Consider the following 20968-nt stretch of genomic DNA (forward strand, 5'->3'; position numbering starts at 1 on the left):
AAAGAGTCCAGAGGAGACAGACTGGGAGGGGAGGGAGGGAAGGGGTGGGAAGAGTGGAGGAGGGAGGGAAGAGAGAGGGAGGGAAGGAGAGCGCAAGGCTAATAGCAGCGAGCAGCAGCCCACTGTGAAAGCTGAATGAGCACCACCCCGCTCTCAGCAGAAAATGGAACTCTGAGACGGCTCCCTCATCATCCCCCACCTCTTCCACGCCCCCGTCTCCCCACTCCGATTGTTTCCGGGAAATCTGATGGAATGTCTGGTGAGTATTCCGCCACATCTAATGGACTGTACTGTCTTCATCTCGGTGTGTTAGGGACGCTTAACAAGCTGCATTTACATATAGGCTTTGTGGGCTCGGCATCTCATTATCTGTCTATAGACATTGAGGGTGTTTCTCATGTTTTGATGCTATGTGGTAGTCTCTGTTTAGAGCTGGGTGATATGGCCAAAAATCCATTAATCGACATTAATAAATAGAAGAAGTTTATAAAAAAAAATGTTTTTGTTTTTATCCTTTAAACTACTACTACTACTACTACTACTACTACTACTACTAGTTTGATGGTTGTAGCCTTCAATTGTCCCATTAACAATAACCCATACTAGAAAAATTATTTCAATCCAAACTTTGCATTTCTCTAGCATAGGCTACTTATCATAATGAATGATATCAGCAAAATGCCTGCTATAAGTGATTGGTGTCAATCACTTTCAGTTTGTGGTCCCAGCTCTACTCTCTGTCATTCTGGTTCTGGTTTTCATTAACAGAGTCATATAATTGGCATTTTGAATGATGGCGTGTCACATTATATATTTTCTGCTAGTCGACCTCTTCATTTGCTTTTAGCCAGGCAGCACAGTGTTCCTTTGTGTCAGAATAGATGCACAACACTGTAGTTCACTCTGTAATGACATCTCAACAATGTTACTTTGAAAGGCATCCACAGATATGCTGCTATTCTAAAACCTATTGAAATATTCAATAGAGAAGTGTCAATCAGCTCAACCCGTGTGTGTGATGCATAGAGTTGTGGGGAGATATTTTCCTCAATCTTAATTCACAAGGAGCTCCATGTTGAATATCAGCTTGTGTGCATGTGAAGAAGCTGAAGCAGGGACCATAGAGGTCTGAATCCAGACCAATACTACCTCCCTTAATGCAGCACAGCTTATCTGACTGCAAAAGAGAAGAAGGATGTTGGAGAAAATATTAAGGTCTTTAATGGTTTCTGCCATGGCATTGTTTTACTGGCCTGTAAAAAAGGCATTGTGATATGCCTGCTGGCGTCTCTGTGCCTGGCGCGCACACCCACACGCTAGACAGAGAGGCCATTCTTTTAATGGAAGGATTCTGGAGTCTGAAGTAAAGTGTTGGTGCTCATTAAATCCAAACTCCTGTCACATCCAATTTCCAGAAGCAATCAAACATCTTCTTAGCAGTGGAACAGTTGCCAAAAGGAGGCGAAAACATGTCATCACCCTTCTAAGCTAATGTGATATCATGTCTTCCCAGTCACAGCACTTATTTTAAACAGCTTGCTGTTTGCAAGACTTCAGTTTAGTGTGTATTTATTTATTCAAGATTTAAACTGATATGAATTTTAATATTTAGGTTAAATTTATTTGCACCAAATAAAACAATACAGATAAAAGAAAGAAAAAAAGTGAGCAGGTATGGTTTGGAAGGCCTTACAGTGCATTCGGAAAGTATTCAGACCATTCCCCTTTTCCACATTTTGCTACGTTACAAGCTTATTCTAAAATGGATTTAAAAAAGAACTAATCCTCAACAATCTACACACAATACCCAGTAATGACAAAGTGAAAACAGGTTTTTAGAAATGTTTGCAAATGTATTAAAAACAATAAACAGATTACTTTATTTACATAAGTATTCAGAACATTGTCTATGAGACTAGAAAATTAGCTCAGGTGCATCTTGTTTTCATTTGTATTTCTATTTATTATGGAGTCCCATTTGCTGCTGCCAAAGCAGCAGCTACTCTTCCTGGGATCCAGAAAAATTAAGGCAGTTTATACAATTTTAATACATTACAATACATTCACAGATTCCACAACACACTGTGTGCCCTCAGGCCCCTACTCCACCACTACCACATATCTACAGTACTAAATCTATGTGTATGTATAGTGCGTATGTTATCGTGTGTGTGTGTATATGCATGTTTCTGTTCCAATGTTTGTGTTGCTTCACAGTTCCCGCTGTTCCATAAAGTGTTTTTTCCCCTGTTTAAAAAAAAATCTAATTTGACTGCTTGCGTCAGTTACTTGATGTGGAATAGAGTTCCATGTAGTCATGGCTCTATGTAGTACTGTGTGCCTCGAATAGTCTGTTCTGGACTTGGGGACTGTGAAGAGACCTCTTGTGGCATGTCTTGTGGGGTGTGCATGGGTGTCCGAGCTGTGTGCCAGTAGTTTAGACAGACAGCTCGGTGCATTCAACATGTCAATACCTCTCATAAATAAAAGTAGTGATGAAGTCAATGTCTCCTCCACTTTCCGCCAGGAGAGATTGACATGCATATTATTAATATTAGCTCTCTGTGTACATCCAAGGGCCAGCCGTGCTGCCCTGTTCTATGCCAATTACAATTTTCCTACGTCCTTTTTTGTGGCATTTGACCACACTACTGAACAGTGGTCAAGGTGCGACAAAACTAGGGCCTGTAGGACCTGCCTTGTTGATAGTGTTAAGAAGGCAGAGCATCGTTTTATTATAGACAGACTTCTCCCCATCTTAGCTACTACTGCATCAATATGTTTTGACCATGACAGTTTACAATCTAGTGTTACTCCAAGCAGTTTAGTCATCTCAACGTGCTCAATTTCCACATTATTTATTACAAGATTTAGTTGAGGTTTAGGTTTTAGTGAGTGTTCCAAATACAATGCTTTTAGTTTTAGAAATATTTAGGGCTAACTTATTCCTTGCCACCCACTCTACTAACAGTAGCTCTTTGTTGAGGGTTGCAGTCATTTCAGTCGCGGTAATAGCTGACGTGTATAGTGTTGAGTCATCCGCATACATAGAAACTCTGGCTTTACTCAGTCAGTGGCATGTCGTTAGTAAAAATTGAAAAAAGCAAGGGGCCTAAACAGCTACCCTGGGGAATTCCTGATTCTAACTTAGTTATATTTGATAGGCTCCATTAAAGAATACCTTCTGTGTTCTGTTAGACAAGTAACTCCTTCTCCATATTATTGCAGGGGGTGTAAAGCCATAACACAAGTTTTTCCAGCAGCTGACTATGATCAGTCATTTTATCACTAATTTCTCTCAGCCAATCATCAGTCATTTGTGTAAGTGTTGTGCTTGTTGAGTGTCCTCTATAAGCATGCTGAAATTCTCTTGTCAATTTGTTTACTGTGAAATAGCATTGTATCTGGTCAAACACCATTTTTTCCCAGAAGTTTACTAAGGGTTGGGAACAGGCTGATTGGTCGGCTATTTGAGCCAGTAAAGGGGGCTTTACTATTCTTGGGTAGCTACCCACCACAGACCAGCAAATATTCTTTACATCATCAACATATGAATCACTACAACACTTCTTGTATGATCTCTTATACATTATATTAGGCCCAGGCTTTGGAACTTTTGTTTTCCTAGATATTTCCTATTATATTGTGATCACTACATCCTATGGATTTGTATACTGCTTTAAAGCAAATATCTTCAGCGTTAGTAAAAATGTGATAAATACATGTTGCTGATTTTAATTCCTGTGCTGTTTGTAACTACCCTGGTAGGTTGACTGACTACCTGATCCAGGTTGCAGGCATTGGTTACAGTTTAAAGTTTTTTCCTGAGTGGGCATCTTGATGATAGCCAGTCAATATTTAAAAACCCAAGGAATATACTTCTTTGTTGATATCACATACATTATCAAGCATTTCACACACATTATCTAGATACTGACTGTTAGCACTTGGTGGTCTATAGCAGCATCCCACAAGAATGGGCTTTAGATGAGGCAGATGAACCTGTAGCCATATTACTTCAACAGTATTTAACATTAGATCATCTCTTAAGCTTTACAGGAATGTGGTTCTGAATATAGACCGCAACACCGCCTCCGTTGGCATGTCTGTCTTTTCGGTAGAAGTTATAACCATGTATTGCTACCACTGTATCATCAAAGGTATTACATAAGTGAGTTTCAGAGATAGTCAGAATATGAATGGCATCTGTTACAAGCAAGTTATTGACTTCATGGACCTTGTTTTTTAGGCTACATATGTTAATATGGGGTATTTTTTAGCACTTTTCTGGGTTGCTTGATTGACAAGCTTCCCAGTAAAACATTAAAAACAGAGGTAGACTTCCTCATGTTATTTACATTGGAGCTGATAGTGCACGACGAGCTGCGTAAAGTGGTCTTCCTACTAGGGCACACCGCCTCAGTGCTAACAGTGTAACTCTGGTTTATAGGCTCATGATTACTGCTTACAATAACTGTAGGATAAACAGATGTATTTGGTGCAATTAGGGGTACATAAATTACTTACATTGTGTTTGCCAATGCCCCTAAGATCATGTACATTTGATACAGCATTATGACGACTCATTGTCACAATGGTAGGGATTAACTGAGCTGGTCTTGGATCATTTACCAGTCATTGTTTCAACACAGCCTTGGAATGCGTGGACAGAGTTCAGGAGCCAAGATGATTTGGATGGACTCCGTCATTCCTATAGAGTATCTTCTGTTTCCAGAAGGTGTACAAGTTATCAATAAAAGTGACTCCAGCAGAGCTACAGTAGTATTTTAGCCAGATGTGTAATGCCAGCAGTCTGCTGAATCTTTCACACAACGATGGTACTGGACCTGAAATTATTGGCCGTTTTTGGAGTCTTTTAATGCTAAAATCAGTTTTTTTTCCAGACTGTCCTTGATGTTTCTACAGCTTGATCCGTAGAGCTCCGAGACAGGATTGTTTCAAGGCATTAGATTTGGGGAATGGTCTCCAAAAAATGTCTGCAGCATTGAAGGTCCCCAAGAACAATGTGGCTTCCATCATTCTTAAACGGAAGAAGTTTGGACCCACCAAGACTCTTCCTAGAGCTGGCCGTCCAGTCAAACTTAGCAATCGGAGGAGAACCAGGGACTGTAGTGACGCCTCTTGCACTGAGATGCAGTGCCTTGGACCACTGCGCCACTCGGGAGCCCGATGGTCACTCTGACAGAGCTCCAGAGTTTCTCTGTGGTGATGGGAGAACCTTCCAGAAGGATAGTCATTTCTCCAGCACTCCACCAATCAGGCCTTTTATGGTAGAGTGGCCAGACGGAAGCCACTCCTCAATAAAAGGCACATGATGGCACGCTTGGAGTTTGCCAAAACGCACCTAAAGGACTCAGACCATGAGAAACAAGATTCTCTGGTCTGATGAAACTAAAATTGAACTCTTTAGCCTGAATGCCAAACGTCACGTCTGGAAATAACCTGGCATCATCCCATATGGTGAAGCATGGTAGTGGCAGCATCATGCTGTGGAGATGTTTATCAGTGGCATGGACTGGGAGACTAGTCAGGATTGAGGGAAAGATGAACGAATCAAGGTACAGAGAGATCCTTGATGAAAACCTGCTCCAGAGCGCTCAGGGCCTCAGACTGGGGCTAAGGCTCACCTTCCAACAGGACAACGACTCTACGCACACAGCCAAGACAACGCAGGAGGGGCTTCAGGACAAGTCTCTGAATGTCCATGAGTGGCCAGCCAGAGCCTGGGCTTTAACCCAATCGAGCATCTCTGGAGGAACCGGAAAATAGCTGTGCAGCGAAGCTTCCCATCCAACCAAACCGAGCTTGAGAGGATCTGCAGAGAAGAATGGGAGAAACTCCCCAAATACAGGTGTGCCAAGCTTGTAGCGTCATACCCAAGAAGACTCGAGGCTGTAATCACTGCCAAAGGTGCTTCAACAAAGTACTTAGTACACTTACAAACATAAAAAAAAATAAAAAAAATCTTTGTCATTATGTGGTATTGTGTGTAGATTGATGAGGGAAAAAACTATTTAGAATGAGGCTAACGTAACAAAATGTGGAAAAAGTCAAGGGGTCTGAATGCTTTCCGAATGCACTGTATGTTTCATTGGTTAGGCCTACTGAAAGAACTTGGCTTACTGTGTTTTGGTGCAATCTGGATTCTTATTTTGACAGGGCGTCAATGCTGAGACCAAGGTCTCTTTTCCAGATGAGCCCTGTATAGCACAGCAATACACAGCAAAATACAATAAACACATACATTTTATTTTTTATTTAACCTTTATTTAACTAGGCAAGTCAGTCAAGAACAAATTCTTATTTACAATGACGGCCTACACCGGCCAAAACCGGACAACGCTGGGCCAATTGTGCACTGTTCTATGGGACTCCCAATCACAGCCGGTTGGGATACACGTTGATATACAGTGCATTCAAACTATTCATACCCATTGACTTATTCCACATTTTGTTGTGTTACAGCCTGAATTCAAAATGGATTAAATATATTTTGTCTCACCCATCTACACACACTACCCCAGAATGACAAATGAAAAATCTAATTTACATAAATATTCACACCCCTGAGTCAAGACATGTTAGAATCACCTTTGGCAGTGATTAGAGCTGTGCGTCTATAAGTCTATAAGAGCTTTGCACACCTGGATTGTACAATATTTGCCCATTTATTATTTTGAAAAGTCTAAAAGCTCTGTCAAATTGGTTGTTGATCATTGCTAGACAACCATTTTCATGTCTTGCCATATTTTTTCAAGCAGATTTAAGTCAAAACTGTTACACGGCTTTAACGGACTGGAACTGCACAACAGATGGCAAATCAACTGCATTAGGGAGATAGTGAAATGCTGTACTGTGCATTTAATGTTGTAGTTTGAGTACAATGCAATACTGCTACGCCCAGCAAAGGTCGCTACTTCGCAACCCCGAAGAATGCATGAAATAGCCTACATCTGGTTTAATAACACTAAAAAACAGCGTTATGCCTCTTACTCACTCTAAATGACAGTAGAATGAGACAGAAATAAGCATGAACTACATGGCAAGGCCCCATGAGTTAAATGAAAGATTGAGTGCAGAAAATACAGAGCGTTCTTCATTATGTTGTTAGCATAGAGGGATCTGAAACCATTATAGCATAGAAATTTGAAGCTCTTGTTGACTGAGTTATATTCTTCATTCTGTGCCAGTCTATTGTATACATGCAGACATGTTACTGTATCCACATCTAATAAAAATGTGAAAAAATTAGATCTCCAGTATGTTCTGTGTTTAGTAATGCACTCCTTTTGACTCAGCCGAGTCACAAAGGCACGTGTTTCTCCGCGCTTAATGGCCTTGTCATTTCATGTTATGTAATTTAGGCTCCTATAAGCCATCCAGTTCCTTGGCAGCTTCACCGGATCTTCACTTTCTAAGGCTTGACATCATCTACATTCTGTAATTTGTCTGTGTTCCAAATGTTGATTCTCCCATTTGGGACACTACTAAGCCAGCACTGTGTCCTTAATCCCTTGAATGTTGGTGACAAAATCAGTGATACATTTATTTTTTTATCCAGATAAAATATCTCTGGGGTTTCTAAACATGAACAACAATATCAGTATAGAGTTGGATATTATTTTTAGTTGATAGCGATTGTAACGAATGTCGTCGGGAGAAGGAGAAGAGGACCAAGGTGCAGCGTGGTAAGTATTCATAATACTTTTAATAAATACGAACACTTGAACAAAAACAACAAAGCGACAAACAAACAGTTCTGCAAGGTGCCATACACAAAACAGAAAACAACTACCCACCAAGCACAGGTGGGAATGAGGCTACCTAAGTATGGTTCTCAATCAGAGACAACGATAGACAGCTGCCTCTGATTGAGAACCACACCAGGCCAAACACCTAGAAATACAAAACATAGAACAAAACATAGAATGCCCACCCCAACTCACGCCCTGACCAAACCAAAATAGAAACATAAAAAAGGAACTAAGGTCAGGGCGTGACAGCGATTGGACCTGTCTGTACACTAGTGCCACTTGTCTGGTGAACAGCAATACATATAACCACATGAAATACTAGAGTAGAATATGCTATTGATAAATGACCCCTTCATACATCAAAATATCTAAATGTGCTAGTACTGTAAGTAGTATTTGCTTATGTTTTTATGTGTTTAGCTCAAATCAGAGGTCTACTGTCGCAGAGAAACGAAAGTCCAACCTAATTTAATCGGCTGTTATGGAGTTGTGGACGTACAGTTGAGTCATTAAAACTCCTTTTTCAACCACTCCACAAATTTCTTGTTAACAAACTATAGTTTTGGCAAGTCGGATAGGACATCTACTTTGTGCATGACACAAGTAATTTTTCCAACAATTTTTTACAGACAGATTATTTCACTTATAATTCACTGTATCACAATTCCAGTGAGTCAAACCTCAAAGAAAATTGTAGACCTCCACAAGTCTGGTTCATCCTTGGGAGCAATTTCCAAATGCCTGAAGGTACCACGTGTATCTGTACAAACAATAGTACGCAAGTATAAACACCATGGGACCACGCAGCCGTCATACTGCACAGGAAGGAGACGCATTCTGTCTCCTAGAGATGAACGTACTTTGGTGCTAAAAGTACAAATCAATCCCAGAACAACAGCAAAGGACCTTGTAAAGATACTGGAGGAAACGGGTACAAAAGTATCTATATCCACAGTAAAATGAGTCCTATATCGACATAACCTGAAAGGCCGCTCAGCAAGGAAGAACCCACTGCTCCCAAACCGCCATTAAAAACAACAGTCTACAGTTTGCAACTGCACATGGGGACAAAGATCGTACTTTTTGGAGAAATGTCCTCATGGTCTGATGAAACAAAAATAGAACTGTTTGGCCATAATGACCATCGTTATGTTTGGAGGAAAAAGGGGGATGCTTGCAAGCCGAAGAACACCATCCCACCACAGTGGTAGCATCATGTTGTGGGGGTGCTTTGCTGCAGGAGGGACTGGTGCACTTCACAAAATAGATGGCATCATGAGGCAGGAAAATTATGTGGATATTTTGAAGCAACATCTCAAGACATCAGTCAGGAAGTAAAAGCTTGGTTGTAAATGGGTCTTCCAAATGGACAATGACTTCCAAAGTTGTGGCAAAATGGCTTAAGGACAACAAAGTCAAGGTATTTGTAACGACTCTCGTGGGTTGAAGGAGACCAAGGTGCAGCGTGGTAGGCGTTCATGATTTTTAATAAAACTGAACACCGCAACAAAATAACAAAGTATAAAACGAAAGTGAACAGTTCTGTCAGGCAACAAAACAGCTAAACAGAAAATAACTCCCCACAAAACCCAAACGGAAAATCACAACTTATATATGATCCCCAATCAGAGACAACAATAGACAGCTGCCTCTGATTGGGAACCACACATGGCAAAAACAACAAAGAAATAGAAAACATAGAATCTCCCACCCGAGTCACACCCTGACCTAACCAAACATAGAGAATAAATAAGGATCTCTATGGTCAGGGCGTGACAGTATTGGAGTGGCCATCACAAGGCCCTGACCTGAATTCTATAGAAAATTTGTGGGCAGAACTGAAAAAGCGTGTGCGAGCAAGGAGGCCTACAAACCTGACTCATTTACACCAGCTCTGTCAGGAGGAATGGGCCAGAATTCACCAAACTTATTGTGGGAAGCTTGTGGAAGGCTACCCAAAATGTTTGACCCAAGTTACCAGCTCTGTCAGGAGGAATGGGCCAGAATTCACCAAACTTATTGTGGGAAGCTTGTGGAAGGCTACCCAAAATGTTTGACCCAAGTTAAACAATTTAAAGGCAATGCTAACAAATATGAATTGAGTGTATGTGACCTACTGGGAATGTGATGAAAGAAATAAAAGCTGAAATAAATCATTCTCTCTACTATTATTCTGACATTTCACATTCTTAAAATAAAATGATTATCCCAACTGACCTAATACAGGGAATGCATTTTTACCAGGATTAAAATAGTTGAAATGTATTTGGCTAAGGTGTATGTAAACTTCCGACTTCAACTGTATGTTACAATAGACCGTGCAGCTTTGAACTATGTAGCGTGCTTTACAAAGTCATGTGATCCATGATTCTGACCGTCTATGGTTCTGGCATTGTCAGCATTGTTACTTACACACAGGGCTGGATTAATGCAGGGGCTTACCGCAGCGGAAGCCCCTGGATGGCCCAGGCCCGTGGTGGGCCCAAGATGCAAATGTATGTACAAAAACAAAGTGTGTATATATATATTATATAGAGTATATATTTAATATTTTTTCACTGCAACTGCTAACCACAGGAAGACTCAGTAGCCCACTCTCAATGTGTAGACTGCCTGCTACTGCCTTCTGCCTCTCTGCTAATCATCAGATGAGGGGAGGTGGGGAGGCAGGGGGCCTGTGGGTAACTTGATTGGTTAACTGATTTAATAAAAAATACAAATGCATAAGAAATAAATGTGACTGGTCAATTATGTGAGTCAGGGGCTGGGCCCAAGAGGGGGAAAAAATCCAACCACAGGAACCCACTGTCAATGTTCAAAATACACCAGAGAGCATTATTTAATCACAGAGAATCAATAGTTTACAGAAAAGTACTGTGGATTAAGTTTTCTATTACAAGCACATACAAGTATCTGCAAAAATTAAGGGAACACCAACAAAAAGTGTCTTTTAAAGGATGTTTGGCCACCATGAGCTGCCAGAACAGCTTCAATTCACCTTGGCATAGATTCTACAAGTCGACCTAAACCATGGCAGGAAAATTCACCCCACACCACATATACTTTGTATCCGTTGTTTACTCAAGTGTTACCTTTGTTTTGGCAGTATGCCTACAGTATATGCCTACAGTCAGGAAGGCTGTAGTTTGTGCGGCATGCGCACCAAATATAGTCTACAGCTTGTTGCGTTGTGGCCATAGACATACTATCCCTAAAGGGTTTTATAAGCTCTTAGCCTGGCAATTTGACTGTTAAAAATAGGTACACTAGCAATGGATGCCATTACTGACTTTTTTCTTTACAGCTTTTTCTCACCAATTTTGTCATATCCAATTGGAAATTAGTCTTGTCCCATCGCTGCAACTCCCGTACAGACTCGGGAAAGCCAGCAGCACCAATGTGTCGGAGGAAACACAGTACACCTGGCGACCGTCTCAGCGTGCATGCGCCCGGCCCGCCACAGGAGTCTCTTAGAGCGCGATGGGACAAGGACACAGCCCGGTATTGAACCAGGGTCTGTAGTAATGCAGCTAGCACTGATTGGATGCTGTTGGTTGGCCTTTTGCAGAGTTCAAAATACAATAGTGGGAAAAACGCACAGTTTGGAAAGCAAACAAATACTGCTGAAAAGAGAAGACTAATCTGCGTGTAGAACCAATAAAAAAAATGTTTTCTCAACTCTCAATTTGTAGCTAACAGCTGCACTGTTTTCAAAGTAGCTCATCTTGAGATAGGCTATTGCCACGACGAGTGCATCGGCCATCACCATGAGAAGCCTATGGCTTCATCTTCATCATTAGGTGAGTCAGTGTGCCACTAGAAAGGTTATTTCGTAGCCTAATGTAGCCAATTATATAGAGAGAGATATATGCACACACACACACACAGTACCAGTCAAACGTTTGGACACACATGCTCATTAAAGGTTTTTTCTTTATTTTTACTATTTTATACATTCTAGAATAATAGTGAAGACATCAAAACTATGAAATAACACATATGGACTCATGTAGGAAACAAAAAAGTGTTAAACAAATCAAAATATATTTTAGATTCTTCAAAAGTAGCCACCCTTTGCCTTGACAGCTTTGCACACTTGGCATTCTCTCAACCAGCTTCACATGGAATGCTTTTCCAACAGTTTTAAAGGAGTTCCCACATATGATGAGCACTTGTTGGCTGCTTTTCCTTCACTCTGCGGTCCAACTCATCTCAAACCATCTCAATTGGGTTGAGGTCGTGTGATTGTGAAGGCCAGGTCATCTGATGCAGTATTCCGTCACTCTCCTTGGTCAAATAGCCCTTAAACAGCCTGGAGATGTGTTGGGTCATTATCCTGTAGGAAAAATAAATTATAGTCCCACTAAGCACAAACCAGATGGGATGGCGTACCACTGCAGAATGCTGTGGTAGCCGTGCTAGTTAAGTGTGCCTTGAATTCAAAATAAATCACTGACAGTGTCACCACTAAAGCACCATCACACCTTCTCCTCCATGCTTAACATTGGGAACCACACATGCGGAGATCATCCGTTCACCTACTCTGCTTCTCACAAAGACACGGCGGTTGGAACCAAAAATCTCCCAATTTGTACTCATCTTACCAAAGGACAGATTTCCTCCAGTCTAATGTCCATTGCTTGTGTTTCTTGGCCCAAGCAAGTCTCTTCTTCTTATTGGTGTCCTTTTAGTAGTGGTTTCTTTGCCGCAATTCGACCATGAAGGCCTGATTCACACAGTCTCCTCTGAACCGTTAGTTGTTGATGTATCTGTTACTTGAACTCTGTGAAGCATTTATTTGGGCTGCAATCTGAGGTGCAGTTAACTCTAATGAACTTATCCTCTGCAGCAGAGGTAACTGGGTCTTCCTTTCCAGTTGCGGTCCTCATGAGAGCCAGTTTCATCATAGCACTTGATGGTTTTTGTGACTGCACTTGAAGAAACTTTCAAAGTTCTTGAAATGTTCCAGATTGACTGACCTTCATGTCTTAAAGTAATGATGGACTGTCATTTGTCTTTGCTTATTTGAGCTGTTCTTGACATAATATAGACTTGTTTTTTTACCAAATAGGGCTATCTTCTGTATACCGCCCCTACCTTGACACAACACAACTGATTGGCTCAAATGCATTAAGATGGAAATAAATTCTACAAATTAACTTAGTTCATTGAAATGTATTCCAGGTGACTACCTCATGAAGCTGGTTGAGAGAATCCCAAGCGTGTGCAAAGCTGCCATCAAGGCAAAGGGTGGCAACTTTGAAGAATCTGAAATCTGAAATATATTTTGATTTGTTAAACAATTTTTGGTTACTACATGGTTACTACATGTGTTATTTCATAGTTTTGATGTCTTCACTATTATTCTACAATGTAGAAAATAATAAAAATACAGAAAAACCCTTGAATGAGTAGCGGTGTCCAAATTTTTGACTGGTAATGTATATACATTTTTTCCTAATATCGTACACTCTGTGTGTGTCGCTTCATTGACCTGGGCTATTGTTTGTTTTTAAAAGGCATATTTTTTTCCCGGGCCCTGCTAGCAAATGTTCCCCATGTGTGGAAATCATCTGTAGCCTATGCCACATGGCAAACAGTATTATGGCTTTTTCTGCAACAGTAAATGTACCACTCATCGAATTGCATCTTGGTGCACAGATTTGTTTACTGAAAATGATGGTGTGCCGGAAACGGGTTGTATTAGGGGGCAGGGGTTATGAAAAAACTCTAAGCGGCCCTAGCCCTGCTTACACCTTGTATCCTTTAAGACCAATGGTCCAATGAGTTAATTGAAACAATGCTAATTTCATTACATAATGGCCTTGTGTGTGTGCTTGGCCCCCAACAGCCTGCAGTCGCATTGATACGATCATTAGGTAAATGCTGAGCCACAGAACGCAAGTTGAATAGCTGCCATCAGACGAGCATGAATCTCTCTCTCAATAAGTGAATTAAAAATCGGAAAAGTTGTCAGCACAGTGCATTAACAGACTGCAACATGAGTTACAGAGCTAGCCTACTGCCGTGGAGTTTGGTCTAGAAATCCTGAAGCTTGTTTGCCATTGACTAGAAATATGCTTATAAAAATGTATATCATTGATCCCATATTATGGAAACCGACCCATTCCTATTCAAAGACCACTATAACAGTATTGCATGGGCACTAGTGCAACTGTCTATTTGTTTAATTTCATTTAGACTTATTGTCAGCGACTTTAAACTCACATTTGCAAGATAGTCACCAAGAACAAAATCCATCCAGAGCTTCCCATTTTAAAATGTTACCGACATGCTAAAAGTTTTCTCGTAAGGGATCTAGCTTCTCAGAGAGGAAGGTTTATATTAGTCCATTCAGCTCTGCCAGTTATGCCTATCTCTCTGTATCGTTCTCAGTCTCTCACTCTGTCCCCACACTGATAAGTTGAGCTACAGAATACGGCGACAAATTCATTACCTGAGGATTTTTTCCAGACTCATCCCCTGAGGCAGGAAGTAGAGCCATGTTTAATTCATGCAGCCAATGGAGAGCCAGGGGAGCGATGAGTCAGCAGATATCTGTTTGCCGCCCAGCAGGTGCTTAATTGCCCTGCTTATCCTCCTAGACATTGATTGTAGTGTGCATGTGTTAACAAACACCACTTACAGAACAACTGAAAAGATGAACATGCACTGTAGGGGGGGAAAAAGTATTCTATTCTCTCTGTCTATATTATCTGTGAGACTTAATTGGCTTTTTGGCTTTTTCAGTCATTAAAATACAGTTGAGTTGTGGATTGAAGACGGAGCGTGTATTACGGATGCTATGATTTTTACGTACAATTCATATATGGAACCAATAAAACTAAAAGGAACCCTTGGAATTACTTGGTTGCACAAATATCTTTATCTGTATCCGCTCTCATGTTTTACTGTGGGTAGTATGGCTTACTGTGGGTAGTATGGTACTGTAGTATGTTTTACCATGGGTAGTATGTTTTACCATGGGTAGTATGTTTCACTGTAGATAGTATAGTAGTATATTTTACTATGGGTAGTATGTTTTACTGGGGGTAGTATGTTTACTGTGGGTAGTATGGTAGTATATTTTATTGTGCGTTGTATTGTAGTATATTTTACTGTGGGTTGTATGGCTTACTGTGGTGTAGTATGTTTTACTGGGGGAGTATGTCTTACTGGGGGTAGTATGTTTACTGTGGGGAGTATGTCTTACTGGGGGTAGTATGTTTTACTGGGGGGAGTATGTCTTACTGGGGGTAGTATGTTTACTGTGGGGAGTATGTCTTACTGGGGGTAGTATGTTTTACTGTGGGGAGTATGTCTTACTGGGGGTAGTATGTTTTACTGTGGGGAGTATGTCTTACTGGGGGTAGTATGTTTACTGTGGGGAGTATGTCTTACTGGGGGTAGTATGTTTACTGTGGGGAGTATGTCTTACTGAGGGTAGTATGTTTACTGTGGGGAGTATGTCTTACTGGGGGTAGTATGTTTTACTGGGGGTAGTATGTTTACTGTGGGGAGTATGTCTTACTGGGGGTAGTATGTTTTACTGTGGTGTAGTATGTTTTACTGGGGGTAGTATGGTTGTATGTTTTATTGTGGGTAGTTTCGTTTTACTGTGAGTAGTATGGCCGTATGCTCTACTGTGGGTGGTGTTTTACTGTGGGTAGTATGTTTTACTGTGGGTAGTATTGTAATATATTTTACTGGGGGTAGTATGGCTTTCTTGGCTTCTTTCACTTCAAGGATATCAATTGTTCTCTTGAGCTGTGTTATTGCCGTTCACTTTTAACGGTCATGATGTTGGTCTTCTTCTCCCACTCCTATTATCCGTGACTAAGTGACCAGTAAGAATGCAACCTCCCTGTTTCTGCAGCTGTGCTCTGCCATTTGCCAGAGGCACTTTAAAGCGTGGCGTTGGAGCAGCATCCCCACCTGCCATACCATCAAAAAGACGTCCAAGCAGAAGAGCTACCAGCTGGGAGAGACTAGAGAGCCCAGTCAAGCCAACCCCATAGAGCCAGATCCCGTGTTATCTGACAGGGTGTACCCACAACACCAGTCTGGTTTTGGTTCACATGCCTCCCCCAGCCCTCCTCTCTCAGTGTGGGACATCGCACTGGCTGTTGCCTGCGTTGACACATTGTATGTGTGTGACTGACTGACCGTGTCTCTTCCTCTTCTCCCCCAGATCCCATCTGATGCCGAGGCTGAAGGAATCGCGGTCTCACGAGTCGTTGCTCAGCCCCAGCAGTGCAGTAGAAGCTTTAGATCTCAGCATGGAGGATGAGGTGTTGATCAAACCGGTGCACGGCAGTATTCTGGGCCAGGACTACTGCTTCGAGGTGAGCCCACCCCCCACCACCACAACTGCCTGTCATGACTGTCGCAGCTCAAGGCTCGCTGACTGCTGACTCATTTTAATAGTATTTCTTAGGATCCTGAACCTCTGTACATAATGCATTGTGTTTAATATACTCTTCATTTCGTCGCCATTACATATGTCTGAAAACCTGCAGGTCTCTGACTTTCTGTCAAGCAGCCAGTGCCTTTGGCTAGTGTGAGTGTGTGGCTGGGCATTTGTTAGGGAGGAGGGTCTCCCCGCCCCTCCGCTTCCTGCCTGGTAGGGGCCTGTGTGTCTGTCTGACCCATCTGTTGGCATCTCCATGCTCCTGCTCTCTGTGGATCTGCTCTGAGAGGTGAGCTCCGAGGGGTCCCCATTCACAAGGATTTACTGCCTATTATGCTAAAGCACGCTGCCAGCTGGACAGACCATGGCTCTGTGACCGAGAGGACGTCTGACGGGGTCAGCCAAAAAAAAAAAAAAAAACATTTCTCTCATGATCAAGTGCAAGAGGATTTCAATGGCTGTCCAGGCTTTGTTTAGTCCAGTATCAGTGTGCACTGTGCAGACCCTGCAGCTCAGCTGGAGTGTGTGTGTGTGTGTGTGTGTGTGTGTGTGTGTGTGTGTGTGTGTGTGTGTGTGTGTGTGTGTGTGTGTGTGTGTGTGTGTGTGTGTGTGTGTGAGGACGGCTTTCGTCCTCTTCGTCTGAGGAGGAGTAGGAAATATCGGACCAATGTGCAGCGTGGTACGTATCCATAATATATTTTAATAGAAGGAATACAAAATACAAAAAGAACAAGAGAATCAAAATGAAAACCGAAACAGTCCCGAATGGTGAAAACACTGAAACGGAAACAACCACCCACAACACACAATGGAAAACAGGCTACCTAAATATGGCTCCCAATCAGAGACAACGATAAACAGCTGCCTCTGATTGGGAACCACACCAGGCCAAACACATAGAAAACAAACAACCTAGAAAAAAGAACATAGACTGCCCACCCCAACTCACACCCTGACCAACCTAACACAAAGACATAAAAAAGATACTAAGGTCAGAACGTGACAGTACCCCCCCCCCCTCCCCAAAGGTGCAGACTCCGGCCCCATAAACTGAACCTATAGGGGAGGGTCTGGGTGGGCGTCTGTCCGCGGTGGCGGCTCTGGCGCGGGACGTGGACCCCACTCCACCATAGTCTTTGCCCGCTTAGGTGTCGCCTTTGGAGCGGAGACCCTCGCCACCGACCTTGGACTGGGGACCCTTGCAGCGGGCCCCGAATAGATGGGAGACTCCGGCTGCGCCAGAGTGAAGGGCGGCTCCGGCAGCGCCGGAGTGACAGGGGGCTCCGGCAGCTCCTGACTGATGGACGGTTCCGGCAGCTCCTGACTGACGGACGACTCCGGCAGCTCCTGACTGACGGGCGACTTTGGCTGCTCCGGACTGGAGGGCGTTGCTGGCTGCTCCGGACTAGAGGGCGTCGCTGGAGGCTCCGGACTAGAGGGCGTCGCTGGAGGCTCCGGACTAGAGGGCGTCGCTGGAGGCTCCGGACTGACGTCCTTTGTTGGAGGCCTCATACCATGGATCCTCACTGGAGACTTCGTGCCATGGATCCTCACTGGAGACTTCGTGCCATGGATCCTCACTGGAGGCTTCGTGCCATGGATCATCACTGGAGGCTTCGTGCCATGGATCATCACTGGAGGCTTCTTGCCACGGATCACCACTGGAGGCTTCGTGCCATGGATCATCACTGGAGGCTTCAGAACTCACCAGGCTGGGGAGACATGCAGGAGGCCTTGTCCTTGGCCGAGGCACCGGATGCACTGGACCGTGGAGGCGCACTGGCGGTCTCGAGCGTAGAGCTAGCACCACTCGTTCTGGCTGGATTCCCCCTGTAGCCCAGCAAGTGCGGGGAGTTGGAACAGGCCGCACTGGGCTGTGCTGGCGAACTGGAGACACCGTGCGTAGGGCTGGTGCAATATACCCCAGGCCGAGGAGACGCACTGGAGACCAGATGCGCTGAGCCGGCATCATCCCTCCTGGCTCGATGCCCACTCTAGCCCGGCCGATTCGAGGAGCTGCGATGTAACGCACCGGGCTATGCGTGCGCACTGAGGACATCGTGCGCTCCCCCGCATAACACGGTGCCTGCCCAGTCACTCTCTCGCCACGGTAAGCACGGGGAGTTGGCTCAGGTCTCCTACCTGAGTCCGCCAATCTACCCGTGTGCCCCCCCCCCCCCCCCCCCCAAAAAAAGATTTCTGGGGCTGCCTCTCGTGCCCGTTACCTCGCGCCAATTCCTCGTAGTGGCGCCACTCCGCTCTAGCTGCCTCCAGCTCCTCTTTCGGACGGGGATACTCCCCCGGCTGTGCCCAGGGTCCTTTTCTGGTGGGTGGTTCTGTAAGGGCTTTTGTCCTCTTCGTCTGAGGAGGAGTAGGAAATATCGGACCAATGTGCAGCGTGGTACGTATCCATAATATATTTTAATAGAAGGAATACAAAATACAAAAAGAACAAGAGAATCAAAATGAAAACCGAAACAGTCCCGAATGGTGAAAACACTGAAACGGAAACAACCACCCACAACACACAATGGAAAACAGGCTACCTAAATATGGCTCAGAGACAATAGATAAACAGCTGCCTCTGATTGGGAACCACACCAGGCCAAACGCATAGAAAACAAACAACCTAGAAAAAAGAACATAGACTGCGCACCGCAACTCACACCCTGACCAACCTAACACAAAGACATAAAAAAGAAACTAAGGTCAGAACGTGACTGTGTGTGTGTGTGTGTGTGTGTGTGTGTGTGTGTGTGTGTGTGTGTGTGTGTGTGTGTGTGTGTGTGTGTGTGTGTGTGTGTGTGTGTGTGTGTGTGTGTGTGTGTGTGTGTGTGTGTGTGATACCCAACCCTGCTTTAGATTGGGTATGTAGGCCGTCATTGTGAATAGAATTAGTTCTTAACTGACCTGCCTAGTCAAATAAAGGTTCATTATAAAAAATAATGATTGATACACACAGGCCATCATATGGGTGTTTTTCATGATTCATAACCTAAAGGGCTTAATCATCTGCCATACTTTCACAGGTAACCACTTCCACTGGAACCAAATGCTTTTCGTGTCGGTCATCTGCCGAGAGGGACAAATGGATGGAAAACTTAAGGAGAGCTGTACATCCTAACAAAGTAAACCAAATGCTATATAGCGTATATGGCCCTCTGTGGAAGAAAATAATAACAGTACAATAGAATAAATGTCAAGTACCCAGGAAAAGTCTCACGTGTTTGATGTTTTTCACAGGACAACAGTCGGCGTGTGGAGAACCTTCTAAAATTGTGGATTATTGAGGCCAAGGACCTTCCAGCCAAGAAAAGGTATTTCTGTGAGTTGTGTCTGGACGACACGCTTTACGCACGGACTACCTGCAAACTAAAAATGGACAATGTATTCTGGGGAGAGCACTTTGAGTTCAACAACTTACCTTCCGTCAAAAGTGTCACTGTCCACCTGTACAAGGAGTCTGACAAAAAGAAAAAGAAGGACAAGAACAACTATGTGGGCCTGGTCAACATTCCCGTCGGTGCCGTCACGGGACGCCAGTTTGTGGAGAAGTGGTATTCTGTGAGCACGCCCACCCCGAACAAAGGGAAAACTCCCGGACCTATGATTCGGCTCAAGTCGCGGTACCAGAGCATGAGTATCCTGCCCATGGAGTCATATAAGGAGTTTGCAGAGTACATCACCAATAACTACATGCTGCTGTGCTCCATCCTGGAGCCTGGCCTCAGTGTGAAGAACAAGGAGGAGATGGCCAGTGCCCTGGTTCACATCCTACAGAGCACCGGCAAGGCTAAGGTAAGGCCTCTTACTCTCCACAGAGGCTGTCCTACACTCAAACGATAGTGTGTTGTGTTCTCTGCATTTCCATTTTCAAATGATAGTACAACATAGTAATATTGCCGAATATCAAATATAAACACGACCCAGATCGAATTGATAGTAAAGGCAAAGCTCTCCTGTTGTAATCATTACAACTGTGAGGGTTTTGATTGGTCACAGTCAGTGATACCATTGTCTCAGATAAGTCAACATCTCAGCTGCATAATGCACACAAAAGCTGCAAAAGATTAGGCAAGATAGTATAGGGGTCTGGGGTTTGAAAATTAGTCCAGATAAGGTTATCTTGTCTCCGTCTAGGATTGGGGTTTAAAAGTCAAGTTAGCCTCATATTTCTAGTCTTTGGGAATCCTCCCACTTGCTTACTATAAGCAGTCTCCTAGACCTAGAAGAATGTGAATGCTTCCTGTTTGGGTTGGGAGAGGGTCATGTTTATTAGGAGTCAAACAGAAGAAAGTGAACTGAAACAGGGATGTACTACTGGGACTTTTCGTTTTCCGTTGCAAAATGTTTTCTAGTGTTCCCTAATGAACACGACCCAGCCTGCTGTGGAAAGATAATGGGTACCACCCCTGCTTAGAGTGGGGTGGTTGGGGGACTGTGATGACAATACTATATTGTATCAGCACTTTCTAATGAGGACTAGCTGAAAGGGGACTTGTGTACACTAACTGCTGCTAATACCTCCAATTTAGGACAATGGGCTGTGGTGAAAATGTTACATTTGAAACATAGGCCTAGATAATTTTAATTCAGTCCCTTTTTTTCACCACTTGCCATACGTTAGGCAATGTTGTAAACAGTCCTTCTTTAGTCCAGGTAATCAATACATGCCATTGAGGGATTGTTGTTTGGTGTTTTTGAACCAACAGTAACATTGAGCTGTATGGAATTTAAAAATGTAGCTGAACTCCACACAAGAAAATCTTCCCTACTACAGAGA

The 20968-nt window shown here is 43.3% G+C and overlaps 1 protein-coding gene across 4 annotated transcripts in view; it reads left to right on the top strand.

Annotated features, from left to right (window-relative positions):
* LOC129853160 (disabled homolog 2-interacting protein-like) overlaps positions 1 to 20968 on the top strand; it is a 106148-nt gene that overhangs the window by 55772 nt on the left and 29408 nt on the right. For 3 of the 4 annotated variants that reach the window (XR_008759088.1, XM_055918902.1, XM_055918900.1), the window contains 3 exons: positions 15967 to 16120; positions 19215 to 19313; positions 19429 to 19983. Coding sequence is in view for 3 of the 4 variants with exons in the window: in XM_055918902.1 (XP_055774877.1) it covers positions 15967 to 16120; positions 19215 to 19313; positions 19429 to 19983 (808 nt within the window). In the remaining variant the exon portion in view is untranslated. Of the gene's footprint in view, positions 1 to 80; positions 260 to 15966; positions 16121 to 19214; positions 19314 to 19428; positions 19984 to 20968 lie in introns of those variants that run through there. The other variant, XM_055918901.1, reaches the window with a different exon arrangement.

The sequence above is a fragment of the Salvelinus fontinalis genome, chromosome 4 (assembly GCF_029448725.1).
Source record: "Salvelinus fontinalis isolate EN_2023a chromosome 4, ASM2944872v1, whole genome shotgun sequence".
NCBI lineage: Eukaryota > Metazoa > Chordata > Actinopteri > Salmoniformes > Salmonidae > Salvelinus > Salvelinus fontinalis.